The sequence below is a fragment of the Clinocottus analis genome, unplaced genomic scaffold (assembly GCF_023055335.1).
Source record: "Clinocottus analis isolate CAN_PGR_092001 unplaced genomic scaffold, fCliAna1.0.p SCAF_1, whole genome shotgun sequence".
Taxonomy (NCBI): domain Eukaryota; kingdom Metazoa; phylum Chordata; class Actinopteri; order Perciformes; family Cottidae; genus Clinocottus; species Clinocottus analis.
Window position 1 is genome coordinate 6,637,501 of NW_027175820.1, and position 9,289 is coordinate 6,646,789.

The window sequence follows — 9,289 nt, forward strand, 5'->3', positions numbered from 1 at the left end:
GAAAATAAAGAAGGGAATAGAATAAGTTAATTGTTAAAAGTTGTTAATAACACATCAGACCGCCTCTGTGTTTAAACGCACCTGTCTGCTGATGTGCTCCTCGAGGAAAGAAATGCTTTCACGGATTTCAAATCCTTCAAGTAAAGCTGGAACAGAAAAACAAGACTTCATCCAGAGTTGTGTCAATCAACATTATCAACGTGTCTTGGAAAGCAGAAGTTTTAAAGTCGGGTTGTTTGAGGTACTTTTAGAATGTTTTGCCCGCTTTACCTTTCTGTTATATCCGTCTGTGTTCTCTTCAAAGACGCAAGAACTCCATTGACAAATACTGTCCTTTTGCCCTCGCAGCACACATAGGATGACTGATGATTTTTTTTAACCTTAAAAAGGTTACAAAAATGTTTTTGTCAATGGAGTCTTGTGTTTTTGAAGAGATCATAAAGATAACATCTTCAGCTTCCGTCAGAAAGTACTCTAAACATAGTTTAAAACTGAACTGATATTGATTCTTTTCGGAGTCTGAAATACATCCACAGCAGAACATTACTCTGCTCTTCTCCCAACTCTCCCTACTGCAGTGAAACACAAAAACCTCACTACCTTTTAATGTTTCAGGAACTCATTTAAACTAAATGCTAAATTCTCACAGTGTTCAGTCTTCAACAGCTCCTGAAAGTCCTGCTTCGTCTTCTTCTTCATTATCGATTCACTTGCACCAATGTCTGAAAGGAGAATGTGCAAACTTTAAATCAATCACTCCATTAATCAATCCATCAAACAATCCATGACAGACAGACACTCACGCAGGCTGAGCAGACGGTGCTCTTGTTTTAACCCTTTGAGTTCCTCTGACACAAACGTCTTCATCTGCTTTATGTCCATACCCCGACGTTTCTGTGGAATTAAATAAAGGAGATAAACAAACGAAAAGGAGGCAGTCAATCTGAATTCAAAACAGACGGATGAGGCTCACGAGCGTATTCTGACAAGCGTTTACTTACAAGCGTATTCTCACAAGCGTTTACTTACAAGCGTATTCTCACAAGCGTTTACTCACAAGCGTTTACTCACGTCGTAGGCGGTCTGCAGGTTTCTGGCTTTCTGACTGAGGAAGCCGAAGACGTTGGAGAAATGCTCGTTTCTGATCTCGTTGAAGACCTGCGAGATGCGTGCAAGAGTTAACACATTCAACTTAGGGGCATGATGATGACGATGATGATGATGAGCCTACCTTATCCTGAGAGTTCAGCATGACTTTAAGACTTTTGTCAGAAGATGTGACTTCAGGTCCAAACTCCACACATCCTGCAAGGACATACACATATTAAATACATCTACAACCATATATATAAAATTATGATTGCTTTTAACTTGCAACAATTTTACTTTCAATACTTCTCTCGACAAAAATGCAGGAAAATCAGGAGAAGAAGTTTACATTGAGGCTTTGTACACTTTGGACATTAGAACAACTTCAAAGGCAAATCAGTAGTCTGTTGATCTAAGTTTGAATGAAAAGTTATGGTCCAATTTTATTTGCTTTGAGGTATATGCTTTGTGGATTAAAAAAACAGTCATATTTTGATGTAATTATTTGAACATTATTATTATGTAACATGTTCTAAAAATAGAGAAACATTTGGGGTCTCAATTTTGATCAAAGCACCATTTCGTGCAGCTCGATCAATTGTATTTTTAGATGCCACTATCTTCATGTGGACTAAAGTCAGTTCTCCTGCTTTTATACCCACCACACTTGATTCTGAATATATCGTCTACCAGTCCCTCGTAGACGACCTGTGAGCACAGAGGAGTCACAAAGTCCACATCTGCAAACACAAAGACAAAATTAGGGACGACAGAAGAAAGCCTTAAAAAAGTCTTAAAGCAGCATTCTCTCTACTGTCCACCAGGGGTGACTCCTCTGGTTGTATAGAAGTCCATACTTCATGTGTTTTAGCTGCATTCTCTCTCCTGACCACCAGGGGCGTGTACTACACCTGTAAGCTGTTCTCACCTCTGTCAATGAGAAAAACTTTTCCTATTTCGGCTTGACGAGCTCTTTGCTCCCCCTCTTCCACCTGCTCCCGCCACGACTCGTACGCCATCTGGTGGCGGACAGAAGCGGAAACGTTAACTTCGGGTAAAGCCAAAGACGTGTGGATCTGACGTGTGGCCGCGCGGCACCTTGGAACAGCTTCCGATCCCGTAGACCTTGGAGAAGGGGCCATAGAGGGAGTGGAGGAGGTGCAGCGCGCTGCCAGCCGTCCTCACCCAGCGCTGGTCCCCCGCCTGAAGGAGGAAAGAACACCTGAGGCAGCTGTGCGACATTTTACTGATGTATACAAAATATCAAGGAGTAACCATGGATTAATCACACAATTTTCTGATATTTATCGACTTTATTGAGTCATATAGTGAAAATAATCATAATTTGCAGCAGATTTTCTTTTGTTGAATGAATATATAGCCCACTCTGTTTCCCCTGACTATGTGACCTATTTAATGTATATTTCATATAATATTTGAAGCATAACAATTACGACGCAGAACTGTACAATCAACCCAAATAGTGAACACAAGAAATGCAGGAAGTTTGTTTATAACAAATGATTTTGAGCTGATTATTTCCTGACAATATTGCATTGTGAGTTTTGCTATTATTTCTAATATATATTGTCTTCTTTCTATTAACAATCATAAACACTTGATAGGTTTATTTCTACCCGACACCATGGTGCTTTTATCATTTTCATTTATGTCCAAACAGAAAACAGCGACGACAACCTCAACGACCAAAGGAAGGACACAAGACAGGTCTCCGGTTAATTGCTGAATTTACCAGGAAGTTGTCTCTAAAGAACTCCGGCAGCTCCAGACTGATGATGTCATCGTCGAGAGGAAGGAGATAGAAGGACCACTCATCAGTGGTCACGTCTGTGGGACGACATACACACGTTTTTAATCTTTATTCTTTTCAAGTATTTGTTTCCCTCTATTTTACTATTTTTTAATAAACGCTTTCTACGTGGTCCTTAAACATAAAAATCTGAGTCGTCTTTGTCTGAAACTGGGACAAGACTGGGTAAAGATGTGGTCAATTCTGAGACCCAGACTATTAACAAGATGGTCGTAGGACCGTCCACAACATTTATGCCTTTTATTATTTACATCTGCTCCTCAGTGGAGGGAGGCTTTGATTTTAGCGATTTTAGCCATGATTTTCATATTTCAAAATACAAAGCCTGTTTCTGACCCACAATGCTTTGCACAACAGATAAATGAAGAGGGTCAAAGTTCAGGGTGCCATGTTCGGACCAGAAGAGTGGGTATTTTGTGGCGGCAGCTGAAGTTTAAAATGAGAGAGGAAATGAAAACACTTACCTCCAAAAATCCCCTGCTCCTCCAACACCGCCTCGCACGCAAAGAACTGGACCGGACAGGAGGGTCAGTGGGTTAATTCACTTATTCACTAGTCCAACTACAGACGAATCAAAGTAAAACAGCAGAGAAATACTTTCTGAGGAGTGAAGATAATCTTGTATCTTCTGAGTTTTCCCACTGTCTTGTCTGCATTGACCACATCTGGAACAAAATGGATGACAGCATGACATAATTTACTCATGTATGTATGTATGTATGTATGTATGTATGTATGTATGTATGTGTATATATATGTATATATATATATATATGTGTATGTATGTGTATATATATATATATATATATATATATATATATATATATATATATATATATATATATATATATATATATATATATATATATATATATATATATATATATATATATACACACACATACATACATAAAATGCATGCACGCATGCAGACACACACTAAAGAAAGATAACATCCAGCTGTCCTCACTGGAGTCATTCTGGACTCAGAACATTTTCTCCAGAAAGAATCACACAAAAGCAACATATGTATCTTGAGTTTGATTAGTTTCAAAGAAGTAAGTCACTCAGCATAAAAAAAATAAATAAATAACGACTGAAGACTACCAGACTCACCACAAATCCATTTGACAGTTTGTATTCTCGGCCGGATCAGAAAACAGAGCCTGAAAGAGAGAAATGCCACATCGTCACCAGGTATATGTGTGTGTGTGTGTGTGTGTGTGTGTGTGTGTGTGTGTGTGTGTGTGTGTGTGTGTGTGTGTGTGTGTGTGTGTGTGTAAAGGGTGCAGGGCTCACTGATCTGAGGTGCTGACAACAGGTTTGTATTCCACTTTGTAAAGTTTGTCAACTTCATGTTGCTGTAAAAAGGTAAAAAGTTGGAAATCATTTGAAAAAGATATTTGAGTTTCTTCTCTGGAAGCGGAGGAGCAGCAGCTGGTTCACCTTTAACGTTGACACGTTGGCGATGCGGTCCAGCGGGCTCATCAGGTCCGCCTCGATGAAGAGGTCCTTCTTCCCAGGGAGCTGTGTGACCAAGAGAGGAAGATGGGAGGCGGAGGACTGAATCTATGAAACAATCTTCTCAAGCGCAAACGCACACAGCTTTCTTATGGGCATGACACAAATAGGATTCTCTGCCTAATAAAATAATTATTTGGTTGGTGTACCAGTTTTCTTATTGTCATAAAAACATTAAAAACAATTGTACTCCAAGTCCAAGTTTAATTTGATAAAATGTTTAAAGTAATTTGTTCAAACAAATTGTAAGTGTATTTGTTTTATAACCAAATGTTACTCAAACTTCGAAAGTAGATTTTGAGTTTGTTGGGGGACTATTTTCAGCGGCAGATCAATCCACATCTGGCGCTCTGCTCTGGTGAGCATCTGTGGAAGCAGGATGGTGTTTGGTGAAGGACCACTTCACCATGAGGCTTACTGGTGTGTTTTAAGTGGAAATCAATGACGCATCCAACTTGGCGTGTTTGAAATTTTTTTAAATATATTTCTTTAATGGGATTTGTTGACAAAAATAAAATGGATCACATGATTATTGGCAGATGGGATGTGATCAGCACAAGTAGAATATTCAGTGTAAAAGTATCCTCCCTTATCTTTTTTGGTTTTTTACCGTTTTGACAGTTGCGTATTCAATAAAGAGGCTATAATAAAACAATTTAAAGCTATACATATTTTAAAAAATTTTTTTAGTTTTTATTTGTATTTACATTCCAGTCATTCTTAGTGGTGCGTCTGCAGCTGGAGCGAGGTGGCAGTCAGCCAAACCAACTTAATAACGGACACACTGTGACATCGTGTCCTCACCTGTTCCAGCAGGTAGATGAGCTGATCTCGGGCCAGCCGCTTGAGCAAAGAGAAGTCGGGCAGCTCCGGACAATCTCTCCTGGCACTGTGAGCCATGCTGGCCACGATGGGGGAGAAGGACCGTAACCATACATGCAATGAACAGATAAATAAAACACGCACATAGCACTAGAAACAACGCGGGAACTGGACCACCAGAAGCGTTCAGCAGGGGCAAAATTATATGCTGTGATTGACCGAGCATAGCTTCTCGGCTAAAAACACATACTCAACATCACAGTACGATTTTTAAGATCAGTGTCAAAGAGCTGACAGTTACGTGGAAATACAATAACAACAATATCTAACAAACAGCAAAAAGCAAGCAGTAAATATCGGTCAAAACAATATAAGAAGAGAAGCGTTAAACTGATATTAAAAGCTACCTGCTGCTTCCGTAGCGAAAAGAAGCGGAACTATGCTTATGATCGTCAGTTGCCGTTTCCACACGGACGACACAACGGGACGGACTTGATAAAAAAAAAGCGACATTGAAGTCCAGTCACAACCGGTAGTTTTTTCTTCATCTTTCTGACAGAAAACGTCCTGTTCTTTCACCATGAATTCCGACGCGGTTTTATTGTTAGAGACGGTGAATTTCGCAGCTGAGAAGCATCGTAACCAGCGACGTAAAGACCCGGAAGGAACGCCATACATTAACCACCCCATCGGTAGGAGGCCTTCCGCGTTGTTGTGATGCCTTCAGTGCTGCTCGGAAATATTTAAGTTCCAAAAAATAATATAAAAACAGTAGTGAAAAGTAACTAAGTACATTCACTCAAGTATTGAGGTACTTGTAGTTGTATTTTATGCGACGTTGTACTTTTTTTTTTAACAGCACGATTGTGTATTATTAGTTAATAATTAGACTATGAATCAACAGATACGTTCTGATGTATTTTTATAGATAAGATGAGGCTTCATTGATTCACAAGCAAATTCACAAGCAACAAGGCATTGTATATTTAAAATAGCTCCACCTTCATTTATCCATCAATAATTACAGTACAATAATATGATAAATATGATTATAAAATTGGCCTTTTTGCTTGATGAATACTTTTACTTTTGGTGTGTTATGTATTTGTTGACGCTTATATTTTTGTAGTTGTATTTAATCAACATTTTTAATATGGGATTTTTACTTGAAACAGAGTATATCTAATCTATAGTATTACTACTTTTACTAAAAGTAAAGAGTGTTTCTACCATCACTGGATTCGAGAGAAAAAGTTCTTCTGTAAAAGCTGTGATACTTGTGTTGGTGTTAAAAAGAGGTAGTATAACATGTTGGACATATAATCAGCTTAATAGTAGTTATTAAAGCTTGAACGCTACATTAGCAGATATTAGATAATTGAAGATAAATCAGTGTTGATGTATATTTTGATGGATAAGTAACAATAAGTTTCAGAACAAAAATATCAATAGATGGGTGATCAATAGATGGGTGAAACAATATCTCCATTATATCTTAATATAGATATGTTTATTTTTTTAATTATATTTTAAAAATCCCAGGAATCCTGTTTGAGATTATTTACGGTTTATAAAAAAACAACCATACTTAATTACCGATATATTGTGAACAGATTTTACAATTCTAGTGAAATGAAAATACATGTTTTCCACTTGTTCCCTTTTGTTTGTTGTTTTTTCTCTCCTATAAAAAATGGCTTCAAACTTTTCAGGAGTGGCGAGAATCCTGAGCCATGAAGGAGGTGTCACAGACATCGAGGTTTTACAAGTGAGTATGAGGATTTTAAACGTTGAGCTCCAGCACTTTTTGAGTCATTGAGCCGGCGTCCCGTCTCCCACCTGCAGGCTGCTCTGCTCCACGACACCGTGGAGGACACGGACACCTCTCTCGCTGAGCTCGAGGCGATGTTCGGGCCGATCGTGGCTCGTATCGTCGAGGAGGTGACGGACGACAAACGGCTGTCCAAGCAGGAGAGGAAGCGCCAGCAGGTGGAACACGCGCCACTCTGCAGCCGACAAGCCAAACTGGTCAAACTGGCCGATAAACTGTACAATCTGAGGGACTTGATTCGCAGCACACCAACCGGTCAGAACCTCTCTGTCACTCTCACTGCTCTCTTTTTGTCACTTAAGATTATTTTTTAAAAGCCATTCATTGAAGTCAAAACAACTGTTATTAAAGCCCGGGGAACTGCAGCCAACAATGTTTAGGGGGTTGTATAGAAGTCTAATTAATGACTCTACTTCTCTCTTGATTTAGTCCCTCAGTAAACATTGTGAACATGAGTTCATGTCTCAATCTCTACTTTCGAGTCTTCTTCAATTATTGTCATTTAGAGTCCAACAGACCATAAAGTAGGGTATACTTTAGGGCGGGGCTATAAGGTGGTTGCCAGGTAGCTACATACGGGGTCTCTATGACACTCCTCTGCACTATTGTAACTTCTGTTCATTGGTTGTGGAAAAAAAACAAGAAGGCAACACAAATTCGTTGAACTTGAGGCTTTGAAACATCAGTCAACAACACAATGAGTGACGTCACGACAACTACGTGCACTTGTTATAGAGTACACACAGTAAAGTGAACCTGAGTTACAAAAATTAAAGTAATAATTTGGTACGTTCCTTTCAGAGAGCTATTAATAAATACCTTACAGACTGTGATGGAACAAAAAACACAGAAACATTTGATTCATGTGGTTTATTATGTTACAGGTTGGACAGCTGAGCGGGTGCAGGAGTACTTTGTTTGGGCCCGTGAGGTGGTGAGAGGCCTAAAAGGAACCAACTCAACGCTGGAGGAGCAGCTGGAGGAGCTGTTCAGACAGAGGGGGGTCCAGCTCTGACGACACAGTGGAGAGCAGGCCGATTACAAATGACATACTTTGAATTTGTAAATTATAGAAATACATAATAGTGTTTAGGTCTGCATGGTCACGGGTCATCTATCTATCTATCTATCTATCTGTCTATCTGTCTATCTGTCTGTCTGTCTGTCTGTCTATCTATCTATCTATCTATCTATCTATCTATCTATCTATCTATCTATCTATCTATCTATCTATCTATCTATCGTAATGTATACAGAATTGCTGCTTTAATAGGTTTTGGAGAAGATGGGGGGAAGATTTATGCGAGAAGCAGGCTCCGCATCTAACGCGGTGGTAACTCCTTATTGTCTCAGGGATCTTTAAAGCAAATGAGAATACTCGATTTGAACATAATATTAGGCCTTTTATCTCACCCCGCAGTTGTATCGTTAGGATTCTATCGATGAGTGTACTTGTATTGCCTAATTATCTTTTTAGTTAATTAAAACTATAAGTCCTTTTAGGTAGGCTGTACCTCTTCTCAACCCGTATAAAACAATTTGATTTAACATCTATACCATTTTGTTACCAATTTTAATCCATACCTGTCCATACACACTACACTTGCTTTCCACCAAGGCTCTTACCTTAAAATCCCTTTAGCAGTATTGGTCGTCAACAAAGATTCACACTTTCAGGACAGGAAAGAAGACGAATCACATCTCTGAAGAATACTGGAGTCCTTTAAGTATTTGGTCCCAGCTTACAAGACGTAATACTGTGGTTTTATTTTGCTATTACACTTTGGCTTTATCGTTCCTTCAAATGAAATTGGTTAAAAAAATACATACAGAAGTTAGTTGTTTTTCAAAGAGTGTCTACATATAGACTCTCTCAGGACAACTATAAGTCATCTGTAGTAACACACAAATATACAGACATTAGTTGTGTTTCAAGGATCTCCACATGTAGATTATCCGATGTCAACTATTTTTTCTTCTGTATTAAAAAAGTCTTTTGTCAATTTTGATATGTCCTTTCTGAAATGCAAAAAGGATTTGAATGAGTCCAATTTCTTATGAACTGGCAGATTCTCAGTCTGATCTCCTATAAAGATCAGGAAAGATCTGTTGGAAGTTGGAAGCTTCGTTCCAGTCCGTGAGGACTGGGCAGTTGTGACTTTTCTGTCCCCAGACGCAGAGATCTGGGGAAGAAG

At 38.9% G+C, this 9,289-nt stretch overlaps 2 protein-coding genes across 2 annotated transcripts in view; one reads left to right on the forward strand and one right to left on the reverse strand.

Moving 5' to 3' along the window:
• The window catches only part of vps33b (VPS33B late endosome and lysosome associated), an 11,582-nt gene extending 5,650 nt beyond the window's left edge, over nucleotides 1–5,932 (reverse strand). The window contains exons 1-16 of the mRNA XM_068578380.1: nucleotides 5,671–5,932; nucleotides 5,246–5,342; nucleotides 4,367–4,447; nucleotides 4,220–4,281; nucleotides 4,037–4,086; nucleotides 3,518–3,585; nucleotides 3,385–3,430; nucleotides 2,843–2,937; nucleotides 2,188–2,292; nucleotides 2,018–2,108; nucleotides 1,752–1,829; nucleotides 1,232–1,305; nucleotides 1,072–1,158; nucleotides 804–894; nucleotides 648–722; nucleotides 82–146 (exon numbers count right to left, since the gene is read on the reverse strand). Coding sequence (XP_068434481.1) covers nucleotides 82–146; nucleotides 648–722; nucleotides 804–894; nucleotides 1,072–1,158; nucleotides 1,232–1,305; nucleotides 1,752–1,829; nucleotides 2,018–2,108; nucleotides 2,188–2,292; nucleotides 2,843–2,937; nucleotides 3,385–3,430; nucleotides 3,518–3,585; nucleotides 4,037–4,086; nucleotides 4,220–4,281; nucleotides 4,367–4,447; nucleotides 5,246–5,341 — 1,164 coding nt within the window. The 5' untranslated portion in view covers nucleotide 5,342; nucleotides 5,671–5,932. The remainder of the gene's footprint in view (nucleotides 1–81; nucleotides 147–647; nucleotides 723–803; nucleotides 895–1,071; nucleotides 1,159–1,231; nucleotides 1,306–1,751; nucleotides 1,830–2,017; nucleotides 2,109–2,187; nucleotides 2,293–2,842; nucleotides 2,938–3,384; nucleotides 3,431–3,517; nucleotides 3,586–4,036; nucleotides 4,087–4,219; nucleotides 4,282–4,366; nucleotides 4,448–5,245; nucleotides 5,343–5,670) is intronic.
• On the forward strand, nucleotides 5,751–9,055 carry hddc3 (HD domain containing 3). The gene is made up of 4 exons (XM_068578391.1): nucleotides 5,751–5,955; nucleotides 6,976–7,031; nucleotides 7,109–7,349; nucleotides 7,979–9,055. Exons 1-4 carry the CDS (start codon nucleotides 5,844–5,846, stop codon nucleotides 8,107–8,109), a joined length of 540 nt encoding a protein of 179 aa, XP_068434492.1. The 5' UTR covers nucleotides 5,751–5,843; the 3' UTR covers nucleotides 8,110–9,055.
• Nucleotides 9,056–9,289: the final 234 nt, after the last annotated feature.